The following is a 21,288-nucleotide window of genomic DNA, read 5'->3' as shown; positions in this document are numbered from 1 at the left end:
CAAAGCAGATTTTTTTTTTTTTCTAAATAAAAGAGAGGACATATTTTAACCTTTTTGAATGGAAATTTTTTTTTTTTTAACCAGTGTCATTTTTATCATATTGTATTAGGGCATTTGAGTAAAACTGTCTATTGAGAATAAATGTGTAACAATTCTTTTGCATTTAAAAATAATTGGTACTGTGTAATTATTTAGAAAACTAATGAAGAAATTGAAGAAAGGACTGTTGAAAGTTCTTAAAAATCATTGACATTGGATTAAAACAAATCAAAAGATCTAGTCGTACCCTTGTATATGTATGTATTTGTAAAATTTTATAGGACCACCAAAAATAGTGATCTTTATGTAGAAAATTTACAATGTTGCTGATAGGTATTGTTGCATAACAATCAACATATAGTAAAATACTTAATATTGTTTGGAATATAAACATGGAATTCTTCCATTGTATATAGAATCTTAAGTATCATGCTGTATTATTAAAACACATAATTGCTTTAGTCAGGAATCCTCCCCCCATATTTATTTATTTTTTATTTTTAAATATATCTTTATTGATTTCAGAGAGAGGAAAGGAGAGGGAGAGAGAGATAGAAACATCAGTGGTGAGAGAGTCATTGATCAGCTGCAGCCCGCAACCTGGGCATGTGCCCTGACCGGGAATCGAACCCCGATCGCCTGGGTCCTAGGTCAACGCTCAACCTCTGAGCCACGGCCTGCCGGGCATCCCCCTATATTTATGATGAACATTTTAAAATTAATCCTTCCTTCATAAAAGTAACCATTTAACAAAGGTAATATAACAGTGTCTAAAGACTTGGGCTCTGGAGTCATATTTGGGTTTCTTTTTTTTTTTTTTTAAATATATCTTTATTGATTTCAGAGAGAGGAAAGGAGAAGGAAAGACAGAGATAGAAACATCAATGATGAGAGAGTCATTGATCAAGCCCGCAACCGGGCATGTGCCCTGACCGGCAATCGAACCCCGATCGCCTGGATCCCAGGTCGATGCTCAACCGCTGAGCCACACCTGGCCGGGCTGGGTTTATTTCTTATCTTGTATCACCTTATAAATTACTTAACCTTTGAACCTATCAGTTACCTCTCAGTAGAATGGGAGTTAATGATAATGCTTCCTTTATAAAGTTAAGTTTAAATGAGGAAATCTAAAGCACGTAGGTATTATAAGCCTTGAACAAATGCTAGGTTTATTTATTATTGTGTAAAAACCACATAACACAATTTATCGTCGTAACCAAATGTTCAGTTCAGGAGGATTAAGCATATTCACATTGTCTTGCGCCCAAGATCCAGAGCTCTTCCATCTTGCAAAACTGAAACTCCAATCCCATTAAAAAACAGCTCCCCATTTCCTCCTCCCTGTGGCAACCACCCTTCTACTTTTTGTCTCTGAATCTGACTGTTTTAGGTACCTTATGTAAGTGGGATCTACAGTATTTGTCTTTGTGTGACTGACTTATTTCACTTAGCATAGTGCTCTCAAAATTCTAACATTAGAATTTTCTTTTTCAAGGCTGAATAATATTCCATTGTATGCATATGCTACATTATCTATTCATTTGTAGATGGACATGTGGGTTTCTACCTTTTCACTATTGTAAATAGTGCTGCTATAAACACAGTATTACAAACATCTCTTAGAGACCCTGCTTTCAATTCTTATCAGTATACCAAGAAGTGGAATTGCTGGATCCTATTTTCAGGTTTTTGAGGAACCATCATACAGTTTTCCACAGTGGCTGCACCATTTTACAGTTCCACCAACAGTGTACAGGGTTCCAGTTTCTTGTCATTTCTTTTTAATGGCTGGTGTTGGTACTAGCTGTCCTGCATCACGAGGTGAAAGTAGTGCATTCAGGTTGATGGTAACAGAGCTGAGGAGTCTGGGTCCCTGATGATCATTGGTGCTACTGTATCCATATCTTAACTGTTTTAAACAGACATATGAGGGACATTTTGTTTCTTGCAGCTGAACCTAATTCAAACTAAGATATTTTAAAATTACCATCCTTTCTTTACTATTGCCAAGGAAATGTTTAGAAATGTGTAGCAAAGGCAATTTGTTTGCGTTTTTTAATAGCTTTTAAAAATTCATAGTTACCCTTCATTAGAGTTTTTTTTATGTATATGACTTCTGTTTTACAGACTTTTTTTTTTATATGTTTTTATTGATTTCAGAGAGGGAGAGGGAGAGAAACATCAGTGATGATAGAGAGTCATTGATCTGTTGCCTCCTGCATGCCCCCCTGCTGGGGATCAAGGCCGCAACCTGGGCATGTGCCCTGACAGGGAAATGAACCGCGATCTCCTGGATCCTAGGTTGGTGCTCAACTGCTGAGCCATGCCAGCCAGGCATGTTTTACAGACATTTTAATTCCTCCTTGCCTTTTTGATTTTTAGAGCGAGAGCAAGAGGAAGAAGGAGAGGAGAGAGAGAAAAACATCAATATGAGAAACGTCAATTGGTTGCCTCCCATATGCATCCCAACTGGGGATTGAACCTGCAGTCTAGGTATGTGCCTGACCAGGAATTGAACCTGCGAAGTTTTGGTGTACGGGGATGGCTCTCCAACCAACTGACCCACTGGCCAGGGCTCCTTGTCTTTTTTACAGCAATCCTGCAGAGTCATAGTATTCTCTCTGTTTACTGATCCTGTGGAGGTTAAGGAGTTATGCCAGCTGGTGGTAGTAGTAGAGTTCGTATTCCTTTTCAGATCTTTCTGAGTCCAAATCTCATGCTTTTCTCACTAAGCCATGACTTTTCTGATGCCTTTGTTTTGAATCTTTATTCCTGGGACACCTTCTGGTTGGTAAATTAATCCCTTTACTTAGGGGATGCTGCACAAGTGACTAAATTGTTTCAGGGCACTTATTTTTGTTTGCTTGTTGAAGAAGAGTGAGAAGTTAAGCTTCTCCTAATCTACAAAGTGGAAAACCACCATAGTCCCTGACCATGGATGAGAGGTATGCCGGAGGCCTCGGCTATGCTAGTGTCCTTCTTCAATTGAAGATTTAGTTTTAGGTGTGATGATTTTTAAATTGTTGTACTTAGGATCTGAGGAAAACAGCTCGATTCTTTTAGTCAATTCTATATCTCTTAATTCATTGAGAAAATTTTTTTAAATTTAATCTTTATTGTTGAAAGTATTACAGATGTCTCTCTTCATTCCCCCCCTCCAAATTTTTATATATTTTTGGTTGTCATTCTCTTACTATTTTGTTTTAGCCTACTCTTATTGTTCTGTAGTGACATAATAGCAGTCACAGGACAAACATCACATCCTAGGAGCATAAGAATGCCAAGAATTACTTAAAGTACATGATCACATAAAACATTTACTTTTTAAAGAAACTTAATTTTTATAATTTGTTATGGCAAAATAATTTTAAAGTCTGGGCATTTTAGAACCTGTTTTACCTGTTGTCTCAAGTGAAATGAGGGCTGATTGCATACCTAAAAGAGAAATTTACTGGTGGAAGAGACAGATGCCAGAACCATTGAGAATAAGTCCTTGTTTGTGTAACCTTTTAGTTTGTTGAGTCTTTCTGTTTTTTGGAGTACAGGAAATTAAATACTATGGAAGAATTTGCCATTCCCAGCTGGTCACATGTTCACTACGCTGTAGAATTTCTCAGGGCTACTTTTATTATTTTATAAATCTAGCATGCTTTTTTTCTTTAGTACTTGACAATGTATGGATGTAAATTTAACAAGGAAATTGTTTAAAACTGGTAATATTATATATACAGATGCTGTATAAATTCTGAATTTTTTTGAGCTTTAAAACCTACCCATTGCCTCCCTCTCACCAACCTTCGATATTGAGTATATGTTGTGAGTTTTCCTCTTCTGCTTTTACAGTACTTAACCTGCTTTTCCAACTTTTTAAGTTTGACTGCTACCAGTTGAGGGTAGCTGTATTCAGTAGTGTTTTTAAAGAGAGCTGTCTTAGAATGTATCAAAATATGCCTCTGCCCAGTATGGTAGCTGTTAGCTACACATGGCTAAGTTAATTAAAATAATTACAATAAAATAAGTTTAGTTCTTCAGCTGCACTAGCCTTATTTCAAGTGCTCAATAGTCACATGTGGCTAGGGGCTACCATATTGGACAGCACAGAAATAGAACATCTACTGAGTATCTGAAATGCAGCCAATCAGATTGTAACCTGAAGAAGGTACCAGGTTGTAATCACTAAGTGTCTGTTATATACAACCTATGATTCTTCCTTCAACAGAACTTAATATTTTTGGATTTATAATATGTTGTAATGTTGAGCATACTAGGATATATAAAATATTTTATATTCTCAAGGATAATTATAAAATGGAATATTTTGTGGTGACCATGCTTGCAATATGACATTTTCATAATCCAGTTATTTGCCTTTTAAATTCATAATTTTTATTAAGAGTCAGTGACTGTTGTATCCTCAGAATTCTCTCAGTATTGCATATATCATAATAAAATAGGCAGTATCTTTTATGAAGTCTGAACTATATGACCAAGCATAGGAAGTACAGGAATCTCCCACTGACATCTGCTTGACTTGTGATCCCCAACTCCAACTTTAATCTTTTATTTATTTTTTAATTGCAAATAAGACTTTCTTTTAATGGCCAAACACATGTTTAGGATTTCCTAAAGGTTGCAGTCAGTGGTAACATTAGGTAACACAAATACCGACAGGCTACTTTCCTTAAAAAAAAAATTCGGCCTGCGCATTGGAGGATTGAGGGTTTGATTCCTGGTCAAGGACACGTACCTGGGTTGCAGGCCCATCTCCCGCCCTCCCCACGTTGGGACACTTTTGGGAGGCAGCCAGTCGATGTGTCTCTGTCACATCGATGTTTCTCTCTCCCCCCCTTCCACTCTCTCTAAAAATCAATGGGAAAAATATCCTTAGGTGAGGATTAAAAAAAATTTCACCAAATTTTGGGACCAGATTACCATAATGTGGACTAAATTAACAGGAGAAAAATAATCCTGCCAAAACCTATTTACAGGGAGATTTACCAGGAAAAGAAAGTATTTTCAGGCCATCCTCATTTGACTTCTTTTTTGCATAATTAGTGCAGCTCATTCATAAAATCCCTCAAAGAAAAAATTTTGACATAGCTTTTATATTAAATGATTGGTTTCATACTTAGGAATGTTAAACTACATTTTTATGTTTTATACTCTTTAATTTTTGTGATGGGGGCATGGTTGGTGAGGAAGGTGACTGAAATAGGTTTTCAGGTTTAGAATCCTAATTTGTAATACTATTTCTGTTGGAAATTAGAGTTTGATTTATAAATTTGGATTTCATTCACTACCAAGCAACCAGTTAGGTTGTCAGATGGATGGGGGGTCATGTGTATAGCTCAATTAATGATAATCAATCCATGTTTATGAACACATATGTATAATATACTTACATGTAGACGCACACAGTTTTTTTTGCGGGTGTTTCATTTTCAGAAGCATTGGGTTAGATTCAGATATATTTATAGGAATTTCTTTTAAGATAATGTTGTCCTTTTGGTTACAAAAAGGAAAGCCAATTGTATTATTTGGTGGCACAGGAGAAAAAAGCATTTATAAAATGAGATGCTACTGCCTGGTCACTTCATGTGTAGAAATCATAAGATCATTTTGCATACTTTTGAGTTATACTTTTTTCTTAAATATGACCTATTTAGTATGTTTTTAATACTGTAAGCTAATTGTGGTTAGCTTTTATAGTCTTGCCAGTTTTCCAAGGAAATGGGGTAGTAAAATATGAGACCTCGATTATATATGTCCCGTGGTCGACTCACTTTATTTGAATATGAGTTTATTGTCATTCTTTTTCCTGGAGAAAATTTGCTTTCTCTATATATCAGTGTTTTTCAGTCAAGTCTGATACGTTAATTCTTGTTTGTCAGCATTTGGATTGTTTCTATTGTACTTCTCACATGCTGTTGATAGATATTTTCTCGCTATATTAGCTGGCTGCAGCATTACAGCTTTGCTTTCTGGTGGAAATAGGTTTGCTCACTAAGCTCCTTAGAGCCAGGAACATTAGCTCATTCATTTATGCTAGAGACATATTTGTTGGCCGGATGTCCCAGAGCTATCAGATTAACAGTGTTCTTTTTACCTGTTTCAGTATTCCCTTGCTGTGATTGGAAAGTGAACTTATTTTGTAATTGTATCTTAAGTCCTTTGTGTTCCAAGGACTTTGTGTACATTGTCATTTAGTAAATATTTATTTAGCAACTACCACATGCCAAACCCTGGTTTCAGCCCTGGATTAGGCCCTGGGAACATAGCAGTGAACAAAACAGATAAAAATTCCCTGCCATCAGTTTACATTTTAATGGGGAGCTGGAAAATAATAAATAATTAACTTAATTGTATCTAAGATAATGATTTATGGTAAGGAGAGAAAAAGTAAAACAGAAAGATACGACTCTAAAAGGTGACTTTTAAATAAAAACTCGGGGGAATGGTAGAGTTAGCCATACAGATACATGGATATGAGCATTTCAGACAGAAGGAAGTAGCACATCTAAAAGCCGTGAGTCAGGAATATACCTTGGTGTGATTTAAAAATAAACAAAATCCAACTTTTTATTGGAAACAATTTCAGATTTACAGAAAAGTTTTTAAAACTTCTGTATACACTTTGCTTAGAGACCTCACTCAGGTTTGGTTAATTTCCTGAACAGTAATGCTCAGGCCAAAAGGTTCTAATCCAGGGCCGTGCATGGCATCCAGCTCTCACCTGTCTTGAATCTCCTTAGATTTGAAACAGTTCCTCGGTCTTCCTTGATTTTCATGCTGTTCTTAGTTTTGAAGATTACATACCACTCATTTTGTAGAGTATCCCTCAGTTTGGGTTTGCCTAATGCTGCCTGATGATTAGACCCAAGATGTGTGTTTTGGGTACAGTTTCACAGAGGGGCTGTGTTGTTAATGAATCCCATTTGGTGGCATACAGTTCATTTCATTAGGAAGTGTTAACTTTGATTACTTGACTGGAGATGATGTCTACTAGGTTTCTATTACTCCTCCTCTCCCTTTGTCATTAATAAGTATTTTGTGGGGCTACTTTGCGACTATGTAAAATCGTGTTTCTATTCCCACTTTTACCCACTAGTTTTAGCATCCACTAGCGTTTTTCAACTAAATTAATTTTTACCATGATGGTTGGCTGATGGTGATATTCTGATTCAAGTATTCATTCTACATTTATTAGTTAGCATTTTACTGTAAGGAAGAGAGTTAATTAACAAATTCATTCATATCATTTTATATCAGGAATTCTTGTTTTATCAGTGGGTTATACTCCATTACTATCATCATTTATTTTAATACTCAGATTGTCCCAGATTTCCCACCTGGAGCGCTTTCAAGCTGGCTTGTACGTTCTTTTGTCATGTTTCCATCAGTCATTTTGTACTTCTTTACTTTTTAAAAAAACGTTTATCTTGAAATAATTGTAAGTTCATAGGAAGTTGCAAAAATAATACAGGAGGTCCCGTGCACCCTTAACCCAGTCCCCTAGTGCTTATGTCTTACACAACTATAGTACATCACCAAAATCAGGACACTGGCATGGATGCAATGCATATGTGTAGTTCTGTGTCATTTTACACCCGTGCACCTCCTTATTTTCGGCACAAGATGATACAGAGTCATAATTTTCCTGTTCTAGTTCTGGAATCAGCCGTTTCCCCAAGGAACCCTAATTTCTTTTGGTGGAGAGTAGTATTTCAGAATCACAGTCTGGGTGCTAGGTGGGTTCATTTCTATTGGAGTGTCTTTGCACCTAAGATCCACACAGGCATATACATCTATATATCTGTCTTTACATATTGAAAACCATAAATTTACACTGATACCTCCAATTTCAGGCCAACGCCATGTGTTCATTCTAGGCACCCCCCCCCCCCACACCATATTTATACTTCTCCCAATAGTAAGAGCTGGTATCTGTTATCATATAGTTACTAATTTGCTCAGTTTCTCCGTATGTAGCCAGCTCCCCACCCCATAGTACTGTGGTGCTGCTCAGTACTTGTGAAGGCTGCTACCTTCCTACTCCATACCCCATTCCTCTTACTCCTTGCGCAGGACCCCTGTTGTGATTTTTAAAACATTTGGAAGGCCAGTGTGGCTGGAGCAGAATGAATGAGAAATAAAGTAATAAGGGGTGAGGTTTGAGAGTTAATTAAACACCTTGCTGACCGGTCACCAGTATACACGTGTTTTCGTGTCTGAACATTGCTGACCAGCCATGAGATAACTTGAGTCTGCACTTACATTAATTTAACTAAGTTTAAACACCTTGCTGACCAAAGTACCTGGCTGCATGGGTGAGTTCTGGCTCTAGATAGCCGGGCAGCGAGGTGTTAAGTGGGTTAAGGGCTGATCATAAAGAGCCTCATAGGTTATAGCTGGATATTTGTACTTTACTCTCAATGAAGTGGAAGCCATTAGAGGTTTTGAACAGAGGAGTGATGGGATCATCTCTGTTGCATTGAAAATAATCTGAAGGGTAAAGGAGAGGGCAAAGCTGCAGGTAGGGAGACATGATAGTAGGCTTTTGCCATAATTCAAGTAAAATGATGAAGTCTTGAACTAGAGTGGTGGCAGTGGGAGTAGTGAAAACTGGTGGAATTCTGAATTTATTTTGAAGGTAATGCTTGCAGGGTTTGTAGGTGTTTGGATTTAGGTTCTTGAGAGAGAGAGAGAGAGAGAAGTCAAGGTTGACACCAGAGATGTTGGCCTGAGTATTTGGCAGGATGAAATTGCCATTTGCTGAGATGTGGGACTGAATGGTGAAGTGGTTGCAGTGGAAATGGGTAGGTACAGTTTTGGACATCATCATTTGAGATATTTATTAGACATCCAGATAAACTGGGTAGCACATAGGCAAGTGAAGATAGGGGTCTAGAATTCATTATTTTAGGTATCTGGGATAGAGATAATAAATATGGAAGCTGTTAGCACTTAGAGACAAGATGAGAGCCCAAGGACTGAGGAGAAAACCAGCAAAGAAGACTGAGAAAGGGCAGCCAGAGACATGCATAGAAAACCATGAGAATGCATTGCCATCATAGTCAAATGAGGAAAGATTTTCAAGAAATAGATAGTAAAGGATTGATTGTTCAAAGATGTTTATAGGTCAAGTAAAATGTGGAACCAGAAATGATAATTGGGTTAGCAGTGTGATAGGCTTGAGAAGAACAGTTCAGATAATTTGTTTGTGGACGTGGTGGGATGGGGGGCAACTGGAGTGAGTTCTAAAGAGAGTAGGAGCAGAAAAGCTAAAAGCAGATAGTATAGGTGCCTCTTTCAAGGAATTTCCCTGTAAAGAAAAGGGGAGAAATGAGATGAAAGCTGTATGGGAAGTGGAGTCAAGGGATTTTATTTTTTTAAGGGCAAGAGAAATGCCAATGGCAGTAATCAGAGAGAGAGAGAGGGGAGATGATGGGATGGCTATGGTAGGGGGACCAGAGGATTGTAGTGTTGTCTTTTAGTAGGTGAGAGGGGATGGGAGATTAGGGCATAGGTGGAGAGATTGGCTCTATGGTTAGGACTATACTGTAACAGCAGGAAAGAAAGACTATGTGGGTACAGATGCAGGAGTATAGACTACTTGGTGATAAGAGCTTGTGTAAGCTCGTAATGAGATATACCAGGACTGTAGCTGAGAATGACATTAGGAGAGGAGATTTTTGAAGTTTGAGGGGAAAAAATTTGGAATCATCCAGGAGGAGGCTGGGAGAGAAAATGGCCCCGGGAAGTAGGCCAGGGTTGCCACTCAGCAAAGGGCCGCTTGAGCATGGTTGTGTGCTTCTCCTAAGTCAGACCTAGAAAGAGAATTGGATTAACCAATGACATAATTTTCCAGGAGAGTATGATTAAATGAGAAGAACAAGAGGGTAAGTGCAGGGCAGTGATTATGATGATGGACTGGACTTTAAGTATATAAAGAGTAAAACAGTAGTGGGGAAGGTGAAGGATAGTGGGAAATGATCGGGTCTGGATTGAAGGCCCCTGATGAGTCAAAAGGTTGTTGGAGTGGGAGGTATTAGTGAGAGGGAGCTGGAAAGATGAGAGGATGGTGAGCAATGACTAGGATGTTTAAAATTGGGATTATGGAGGTGTTGCAGTTATTGGAAATGATAAGGTTAAGGAGACCACAGGAGTGAGAGTTCCACAATATTAGATATCACTCCTCTGCCTCCTACAAGTCTTATGTTCTCCCCCCTCCTTTTCCCAAAGTTCTGTGGAATTCAAATAAATGTTGCTTCTGCCCAGAACTTGAATCTTTATTGTGATCTTTATAGGAATTTAAAATAGGATATGTTTCAGTAGAAATATGGAGAGCTATACTACATGAGTATTTTTTAAGTATGAATTTATTAAGGTGTGTTCTCTAATACCTTAGATCTTGTCCACTTAGGTTTTACTCTATTTTATTATGCGTTACAAAATGGCACTGCAAAAATGTTAGAATTTAGGAAAATAAAAGAATAAAACCATATAACTCCACCATACTATCACAATTACTGTATTCACTTTGCTGTGTTTTCATTTAAAAATTTTTATATGCATACTTCCTTTGAGTAGAATTACCATACATTCAATTTTATATAATGTACTTTTTTTTTGACATTGATGTTATATTATAGTCTTTTTAACCATCACTTTTAAAATTTATTATTTTTTTAAATTTTACTTTTAGATTTTTAAATTCCAGTTGACATTCAATATTATTTTATATTAGTTTCAGGTATACAGCATAGTGGTTAGACATTTCTATAATTTACAAAGTGATCCCCCTGGCAAGTCTAGTATCCAGCTGGCACCACACATAGTTATTAAAGTATTATTGACTATAATCCCTACTCTGTACTATAACCATCATTTTAAATGATTGCTTCATATAGCTCTAACAAGCTTTTAGTAAAATTTATATAAGTTTTTTTGTTCAAGATTTTTAGGTTGCTTTGAATTTTTGCTACTGTAAATAGTGTTGCTCGAAATGCTTACATGTTGTATGCAATCTCTAAGATTTTAATTGGCTGAAATAAAATTTCAAGCTATATAAAATTGTAGTAAGATTGAAAAGAGTTTTTAAGATTGATTACAGTAAAGTACATTTATAACAGAAGGAGGTAGTGACTAGTACTTTTCAGATTTACCTTTGTTTCATTTGGCTTCCTAACAATACTTGATTAGTTGTCAGACTAGCCCTGTGATACAGATGTTGAGAATGAAAATTTTAAAAGTAAAATAGATTTCTTTATGGAACACAGTGAGGAAACGTTCTTTGGTTCTATCTGTTCGTATCAAAGATGTGCTGATAGGTTTAGATGTTAAAGCCAAATTTAAAACACCTTTAAACTCTACATCTCTTGAATGACTTAATCCTTGAATGCCAAGTTTGTATTTAGGTAACACTGAAAATAATGGAAATAATAATGACCAACATTTATTGAGTGATTGATCTTATTTTAGGGACTCTTTGGAGATAAAACGGAACTTTAACTTCACAACTTGTGGAAAAAGGATTTTCTATATTTAGGTTCTTGGTGGGTGGAAACCATGTGGGCAGACTTCTAGTTATAAAATGAAAGAGAAGGTTCTCTTGGTTTAATTAACTGAACAATTGACTGGAAATGGGTTTGGAGAACTGTTTTTTGTCTTTGAGCAGAAATGTAACCAAGTTGTTTACCTTCTGTAAACAAAGCACCAGTAAACAAAGCTTTGTCTGTTTAGTTTACTTTCAAAATTAAAAAAAAAAAAAGCTGGAATAGTTCTGTTTTCAACATGGCTTCTCCCCCACTTAATGGTGTTGGTCATCATCATCTTCAGCATCCTTAGTTACTAAATAGACTTTGCAGTAAAAGTTGTTTCTTTCTCTTTTTCACTCCTGTCAGCTCCAAAAAGTCAATAAAGTATAGGTTATTCTGTTCTTAGATGCCCTTACTTCCTTTTAAGTAATCCAGTCTTCCCTGGAGTGCCTCTCTGATGGAGCACAGTATAAACAGACCTTGCCACCAGTGCACTTAGAATATTGATGCTGAACCACTTGGCTTAAGAAAAAGATGCTGGTGAACTATATTATTGTAATTACAAAAACTGAGGCAATGTAATTTTGTTAATATTCTTGCAATAATAGAAGCTTATGCCTTACCAATTTAAATTTTTTCTTCTTTTGGAGGTTAATGGAGGCATAGAAGAATGCTTTCCACGTGAAAACACCTTTCTTTGATTTGAAAATTGAATACAGAGTATAAATATGGATATATCTAAAAATATAAGTGATTCAGATTTTACGTTTTAAACTTTTTACAACATCAAAATTATATCAGTAAAGATATATTGATATTTTGTTACTTAAAAGTATCCTAGTATGATAAAATGCTGGAATCTTTGAAAAGCAGTTCAGCCCTGGTGGGTTTCGCTCAGTGTTAGAGCGTCAGCCTGTGGACTGAAGGGTCCTAGGTTCAATTTTGGCCCAGGGCACGTACGTATGTACCTCAGTTGCAAGCTGGATCCCCACCTCCAGGCCCTGTTCAGGGCGAGTGCAGGAGGCAACCAGTCGATATGCCTGTCTCACATTGTCTCCCTCCCTCCCTCCCTCCCTCCCTCCCTCCCTCCCTCCCTCCCTCCCTCCCTCCCTCCCTCCCTCCCCCCTTCCACTCTCTCTGAAAAGCAATGGAAAAAATATCCTCAGGTGAGACTGGAAAAAAACCCCAGTTCAGCTGTCCTGGAGTGGGAATTGTGGGCATTGGAGGGTGGGGTAGTCTCAAAGTGAATTTAACAGTCTCAACTTGACTGGAAGTTGGATATTTATTATTTTTAATGAATTCTTTTTCAGTTAAGGAAAATCTAGATTGTTTTCTGTGTGTAAATCATTTTAATTGCAATTGAAATGTTTATAGTTACTCTGAGCACCTCTGGTGTCTGTTATTAATGTTTTCATAAAGTATTGACATTTTTTAAAGAATGAAAATTTCAAATGTGAAGTATAAATGAATGGTAAAATATAGTATGTGCAGTTCTTCTAGAATTAGTAACTTAAAACCCCAAGTTACCTTTCTAAGTTTTGCATGTAATTTTCCCTCTACCCAGATCCCCAAAAGGTCTCTTTATTGCTGATTTGTTTTCTGCAATCCTCCAGCTTCCTTCTTTACCCTTCCAAGCTCCTGTTGATGTGAGTCTGGTCATTGAGAGTAGGGGGATGAGTTAAGTTATATTGGGTCTCTAAGATTTAGGTAGTATCCTGCTAGTCATTTCCTAATAGCATGACCTTGGGCAAGTCTCAGTCACTTAATATAAGCCTTAGTTTGTTTATTTTTTAAAATGAATATATTTTATTCTGCCCTCCTCAGAGTTACTTGGGGATGGGACAATATATATGATAGTGTTTTAGAAACATGGTTTCCTACACAAGCATATTCACTGAGTAACTTGTTTCTTAGTTTTTTTTCACCCCTACCAAGTTATATGTATGTACTTTTTCCTATTTTGATTATAAATTTAATGCATTCTTGTAGAAAGTCTGGAAAATACAGAAAACTTTAAGAAGAAAATAGAAATCTGAACAGTGCATCATCCCGTTTTCATGTTTTTATGGGAAATTTAGTTTTGAGGCTGAGTTCTCTGAAGGTAAGGATAGTTAGTGTCTTACTTATTTTTGGATTTTCTATTCTTTGCACTAGGCACAAAATTAATGATTGTTGAGTGAACGGCAACTTCCTTAGTCTGAGTGTATTTCTAAAAGTCAAAATCTTGGTGAAATTTTACTGGGCATTTGAAGAGAGAAAAGTCATCTAACCAACAAAAATAATAGTGGATACATATTTTTAAATGACTTGTTTCTGTTAGCTAAGAGAACAAAGGAAACCATGATAGGATCAATCCTGATACTTTCTGACAGAAGGTCAGTTAAAGGTGTTGGATATTGAGCCACTGGGCAGTTTCATATGAAAGTGGATTGACATTTATTCAGCGTGAACAATCTATGATAAAATGAAAGGCCTTTTTTTTTGAATGCTTGGGAATTGTAACAACTTTCTTTTTCCTTTTTTTTTATTTTTTGTTAAATAGGATGGCTTAAATTCCTTGGTCCTTGATTTGGATTTTCCTGCTTTGAGGAAAAACAAGAATATAGATAATTTCTTAAACAGATGTAAGTATGTTAAACTTCATGTTTGATCCTATAACTATACTTTAATGAGACTTTTATGTTTGGTTAATAGTATTAAAATCCATAAACTTATTAACTTACTAAACTTAAGTAGTTTTTAGCTTGCCGCTTGATTTATTTAAATACTAATATTCTTTATTTTTCAAAGAAAAACTGCAGAACCAATTGTAGCATACAAAGTAGGTAAAGTACAAGATTTCGTGTAAGTTATTAAGACTAGTGGCTTCAGGACAGATTATTTATGGCACTTCCAAGAGAAGTTTTAAATGAATATTACCAACTCTTAAGACTTGCCTTTACATTATCCGGACTACTTAATGAGCTTTATGTTTGTATAAATGTAGACATTTCAGTCTAGTTAGCAAAAGATAATGTAATAACAATTATTGCCATATATATGGTAACTCTTAATATTTGTCAGTATTGATGTTGCCATGAAGGTGTAAACGAAGGTGAATTCTAAGAATAAGAAAATTTTAAAATAACTAATATGCACTTTATTTCAACACAGTAAGCTCTTTAATTTGGAATTGTCAGAGATGGGATTGTTTTCCTAATTCAGCAATTTTGTCTATAGTTACCATATCTACAATATGTGATTACTAAAGAAGTAGGCTTCCAAAAATTCATTACTAAGATTAGCCCTGCAAGTAATTTTATAGTAGCTTTCTTCCATGACTTAGAATGCACTCAGGATTGCTTGGGTCATCACTGTTTCAGCTGTCATCTAACTTGCCAAGCAACAGAGTCAGAAACAGAATGGCTTAACTGCTACTTTTTGGTAGTCAGCAGTGTTTGTTTTTTTGTGTTAATAAACCATAGCATTTTGGTTCTTTGATGTAAAGTTAATGTGTATCTTATATTTTTAAATAGCAATCTTTAAAAACTTGACAGATTTAGCTGAAAACTAAGCCCAGTTTCTTGAAATAAAAATTTGTTTACAAATATGGTGATTATTTAAAAATATTATTTATAAATGTGATGATTAATATTATAAACATGGTGGTCTTTTTATTGTAGATGAGAAAATTGTGAAAAAAATCAGAGGTCTACAGATGAAGGCAGAAGACTATGATGTTGTAAAAGTTATTGGAAGAGGTGCTTTTGGTGAAGTCCAGTTGGTAAGAAAATATTTGTATTGTTCTTATTACTATTTTTTGATGACATCATTTTGTGAAACATTATCAATAGCCCTGGAGTAGATCTAATTTCTTTGCCTGGCCATGCCAGAGTTAGCTTTCTGAGGTTGGTCAAGTCATTCCATCTCAGAGAGCCTCAGTGTGCTCATCTATAAAAGGAGGCAATTGTGCTATAAACACCGCATCTCTTACTAGCTTTGAAACAATGAGATTTAGAAGAAGGCCAGCTTGGCTTCACACATGATCTGCATAGTGAATATTCCACCAGAACTACTGTGTTTTATTTAGTATCAGATTAATAACATCTCTGATTAATTAACTGAGGTTTATTCAGATATATGAGAAACCCAACATATACACTTGAATAACTGAAATTTATCTTTACAGGTCAGAGTGGTACCAACTAGAAATATTGTAAATGTTTGCAGTAAATATTTCATTTGTAGTATTAAATGAAGAACTATAATAATATTCCTGTTTCCATCACCTGTGTATGAAACTTCTCTGTTTGTGTACTTATAGTTGAAGTATGGAGTCCATTTCTGTTTTCGCTGAACAGTGTTTTACTCTTCTTGACTGAGCACCGAGAAAAGCGGTGATTACCATGTACCAGTCTGGGTTTCTCTAGGAACAAGTCATGACAGACTGTCTTTTTCTTCCCTTTTGTTCCCTCTCTCTTTGATATGTTTATTGAACTTATAGATCAGGGTAATATAATAGGTGTAATATATATCTACAGTAGATTTGAAAAAGTCTGACATGCATGAGGATGATAAAGAGAAATGTCAATGAATAAGTATACAGGTAGGCAGCTTTATACTAATTTAATAGCTGTATTCTAATGAGGCTGATGAAGGCATGAATAGTACCTTGGACAGAGATCCCCAGGGACAGGTTCTAGGGTTCTCTCCTCTCTTATTAAACATTTTATTAATAAATTTTATGGAGGCAGTGGTAGAATATTGAATAATTTTGCAAATGAGTTAAAACTGAAGTATGAGGATAATTTTAGATGATGAGCCCCCATCCAGAAATCATCAGTTAAGAAGATGATTGGCTAAAGTGAAATTTAACCAGAGTAATGACCTATACTTGGATGTGAAGAATTCAGGAATAGATTGCTTACTGGTAATTATGGATTAAAGAACAATTTTCCTTGAATGTAAACAAGGCAAGAGTTATTGGTGATGTGGTAAATAATAACAAATAAAGCTTGGACTGTCTGATTCTAAGTTTCTCTTCTTATAAGGACACCAGTCAGGTTGCATTAGGTTTCCAACCTCACTTTAACTTAATCACCTATTTAAAGGCCCTATCTCCACATACAGTCATTCTGAGGTACTGGAGATTAGGGCTTCAAAATATGACTTTAGTGGTGGGGGGAAAGAACAACACACAATTCAGTCCATAACGGTATACGTATATGTATGTTGGGATGAACTTCAGTGACATTACCCTTTTGACCACAGTATGAATACTTGCTTTTTTTTTTATGTTTGCTGACTTATCTTGGATATAACCCTGTTTACTTTGAAAAAGAAGGTTACAAATTTTAGCCTTTTGAATGCTTTCTTAAGTTAAATATATAGTTTTCATCTCTATTAATAAAATATATATGCATTGTTCTTCAAATATTCCAAGCATGTCTCTAGCTACATGTAAGAATGTTCCATTTAGCTGTAGATAATACAAATAAACAAATAGAAGAAAATAAAAATCACCAGACTTCCATCAGCTGAGATGAAACCACTGTTAACTCTTTTGACCCTTGTTGACCTTTGTTGTTATTAGTTTTTAATCTTATTTGATGTATATACAGTCAGTTAGATGGTATTTTTGTGTTCATCCGCTGAGGAATCACAGTCTTTTCTCTGACAAATGGAAACACTGGGTTGAGAGCAATGCTTTTGTCCTCCAGGAGCTCAGACTAGTGACATCAGAGACACATTTAAAGCCCCGTAATAGAATGAGTTAAGTTCCATTTGCCTGTGCTACAGTTAACTAACATTTTCGTTAAGTGTATTCTGTGTGCTAATCTATGCTCTAAGTCTTTATATTCTTTATCTCATTTTATCTTTGCAACATTTCTATGCGATTCTTACGTAGGTGAAGGCACTTAAATTTAGAGGGGGTTAATTGGCTACATAGTTCATAAGTAGCTAGGATTTTTGCCCAGGTTTGTTGACATCTAAAGCAATGCTTCTAAGCAATACTTTGTACAGTGTGATAATGAATAGCTACTATATCTGTTTATCCATCCATGTTGAATAGAAGAGAAGGAGCTAAAGAAAGAAGGGGAATGGAAAAAGATTCTGAGGGAGATTATTCTGAGAGTCATTCAGAAAGGGGCATCTTCAGAGGGAAGATCAATGTAAACCAGCTTTCCTAATGTAATAGTGCTTTATTGTAGTACTTTGTAACACTAGTGCTAATGAATTTTAAAAGTGGATGTTTGGCTTGAATTACAACTACTGCCTCTTAACGTTTGTTGTGTAGTTCAAGTCGAAGACTATAAGCTGGTGGTTCTGCCCTATTGTGTTATGAGCCACTTAGGTATCCTATCACAGAAGTTTATTTTATTTTATTATTTTTAAAATATATCTTTATTGATTTCAGAGAGAGAGATAGAAACATCAATGATGAGAGAGCCCCCTTCTGGGGATCCAGCCTTCAACCCAGGCATGTGCCCTGACCTGGAATTGAACCGAGATCTCCTGGATCATAGGTCGATGCTCAACCGCTGATACGCGCCCAGCCAGGCATCTATCACAGTAGTTTAAGTGAAATTCAGGCCTCATTAACTAGAGCACCTACCCAAAATAGTCTTTATTTATTAAAAGTTTAATCTGACATAGATATGATTTTGTTGAATTGGACAATTCAGCGTCATGCCAATCACTACACATGAGAGTTTATATTTTGTTCCTAAAGAAGCTTATGGAACAGACATGTGCACAACTAATAATATTAGTTTATTATAAGTACTATGGAAGCACTAAGAGGGAAGTAGTTTTGCATAAAGAATCACCAGAGTAAAGCCAGTAAGCATTTTCTTCATGTTTAAAAAATTACCTGAAGACTGTATTGTGTAACTTTTTGTTTGTTTATTTGAATGGCCTTTTCCTTCTAGTTTTGTTTTTGTTTGTTGTTTAGTTAATTCATCTATAAAACCTAAACATACAAATACTTAACTATTTTTTTACCAGCTGACAAATATCTTCTAGTTTCTGTTCATAGCTGTTCTTTACAACAGAATTCTTAAAACTCTCTTATGGTCTGAGTCAAGCATAAATAATATTACAGCATAAATTAATTGGTTAACTCATAATGTTATATGGATTGCTTTTTCTAATGAAGTTAGGAAACATTCAAAATTTAATTTGTCCTTAGATTAAGTGAGGGTTTTAACAGTGGCATAAATGTAGAAGACGGACTACCTTAGCAACATTTTTAACATTTTTTTAAAACAACATATAATAGCAGTGCTGTAATGAGCATTTGCTTTGAGATAATTTGCTAATTCAACATAAATCAATTAAAAATCTGGTCTATCTGCTGTGGAAGGTATTTATAGGATCCTTTATCCCTTAATCCCCTGCTCTCCACCTGTGTTTTCATGTTGCTTTCCCATGCATTTATTTTCAGCATTCTATAAATTTCATAACACTATATAAATCAAAAGAATTGTTATCCCAGCTTAATAAGTTAATATAGAAAATGGATCTAATCTTTGACCCATGATTCCTTTCATGTACAGTTACAGTATGTCAGAGTACTTCAGTGATAAGTGATGTAACCTATTGATGTAGTAACCTTTATACTTCTAATTTGATTAGGCAGTTTTCATTCTGGGCTGTATTTTCTTTATGGCCATACTGAAGGTTTGTTTACTTGTTATATCAAGTACTGAGAGGGGATGTTAAAATTTCCAGCTGAAATTATGGAGTTGTCTGTGTGTGTTTTTTCTTGTCAGTTTTTGCTTCATGAATTTTCAAGCTGATTTATTAGATGCATACATATTTAGAATTTTTATGCCTTCCTGATGCATTATACTTTTTTAATCTGAATTATCCTTTTATTCTTTGCTTTGAAGTCTACTTTGTGTGTTACTAATATTGCTCTGCCCACTTCTTATCCTTGTTGTTTTCATGGTATGTCTTTTTCCATTCTTCCGTTATCAATCCATTTGGTCTTATATTTAAAATATATAAGGTTAGGCCCTGGCCAGTTTGGCTCAGTGGTTAAAGCGTCGGCCCAAGGACTGAAGGGTCCCGGGTTTGATTCTGGCCAAGGGCATGTACCTTGGTTGCAGGCTCCATCCCCGGTCACAGTTGGGGTATGTGTGGAAGTCAACCAATCAATGTGTCTCTCTCCCTCTCCCCCTTCCACTCTCTCTTAGAAAAGCAATGGAAAAATTACCCTTGGGTGAGAATTAAAAATAAATAAATATATAAAGTTAGGTTTTGCTTTTTAATCAGTTCTCATAATTTTTGCCTATGAATTGGTGTGTTTAATCCACTTATATTTACACACATTTTAGACTATTTAAAATAGTCTTACAGGCCCCTGAGTCTTTATTTTCATTTATTCATCTTTCTCTTTATTCTTCAGATTGATTTGTATTCAAGTTCACTTGCTCCTTCCATCTCCATTCTCTGATTAGCCCTGCCAATGAATTTTTCATTTTAGTCTTTTTTCAGCTATAAAATTTCCCACTGGTTCTTTTTTATAGTTGCCATTTCTCTGTAGATATCTCCTTTTGTTCACTCAAGGCTATTTTTAAATTTTTTAAAGTTTTTGTTAGCTAAGTCCAACATCTATTGGGGTTTTCTATTGACTGCTTTTTTTCTTGAGGATGAATCACATTTCCTCTTTGCCTATCAAGTAATTTTTAAATTTATATGTTGGTCCTTGATATGTGATAGAGACTGGATTTTGTTGTTTTTCTTCGATGAATGTTTACTTTCATTCTAACAAGCTGTCCAGTTACTTGCTGATCATCCTTGCCTTGTTGTAGGGTTAGTTTTATACTTTGTAAATGTAGATGTGTGAAAAGAGCAAGTTGTTGCGCAAGTTCTTTTCACTGGCAGGACTGAACCTCTCAACTCTGATCCCCTTTTGCTCTTCTAGGGTGCGGTATTATTAACCTTTGTTAGGGAGTGCTAGTGTAGGCCTTGGTTTAGAGCATGGTTCTTTCTCCTAATCTCACCTGGATGTCCAGAAAATTGACAAGGCTTCTCCACTCTTGTTTCGCTGGAAATTGAATGTCCCTCCAATGCTGTTTATAAACGGTACCGTCTCTGTTCTTTTATCAACCCCTAGCAGTCGCTCTCTGGTGAACTTCTGGTACTTTCTAGAAGTATTACCTGTTGATTATTTTCTTATAATTGGAAATTTATAGTTTGGCCAGTTATCAAATATAAGTTTTTTTCACACATTAATTTATGCATCACATATTTAGTGAGTGTCTTTTAATTGCCAGTAATAGCATTGTACTTGGCACTGAGCTTATAATGGAGAGTAAAACAGGCATGAATAACCTTCACCGTCATTGAGCTTACATTCCAATATGGGAGGCAGGCAATAAATGCAAGGAAACAATGTCAAAAAATTGCAAGTATGGTGTCTGCTAGGAAGGAAACAGAGAGTTCTGTGGTAGAGAACAGTGGATTTCTGCTTTGGATAGGGCGGTCACTCATTTGAGGAGTTTGTGTTTCAGCTGAGAGGAGAAGGGCACATGCGGGAGGCAGCCTATCCACGTGTCTCTCACATTGATTTTTGTCTCTGTTTCTCCCTCTCCCCCTCCCACCCCTTCCCCTTGAAAAAGTCTATGGGAAATACCCGTGGGCCCGGATCAACAACGATGCTGCGCCTTTACTTCTCACTGCCGAGGGCCACTGTGTCTTGTAACTGAAGTGCTTTGATAATAGC

General features: G+C 35.9%; 1 protein-coding gene across 1 annotated transcript in view; it reads left to right on the top strand.

Moving 5' to 3' along the window:
- ROCK2 (Rho associated coiled-coil containing protein kinase 2) overlaps positions 1–21,288 on the top strand; it is an 80,527-nt gene that overhangs the window by 16,163 nt on the left and 43,076 nt on the right. The window contains exons 2-3 of the mRNA XM_081156513.1: positions 14,119–14,200; positions 15,239–15,339. Coding sequence (XP_081012639.1) covers positions 14,119–14,200; positions 15,239–15,339 — 183 coding nt within the window. The remainder of the gene's footprint in view (positions 1–14,118; positions 14,201–15,238; positions 15,340–21,288) is intronic.

The sequence above is a fragment of the Miniopterus schreibersii genome, assembly GCF_964146895.1.
Source record: "Miniopterus schreibersii genome assembly, chromosome: 13".
Lineage (NCBI taxonomy): Eukaryota > Metazoa > Chordata > Mammalia > Chiroptera > Miniopteridae > Miniopterus > Miniopterus schreibersii.
Note: the sequence above shows the minus strand (reverse complement) of the source record. Positions and strands in the feature narration are given on the sequence as shown.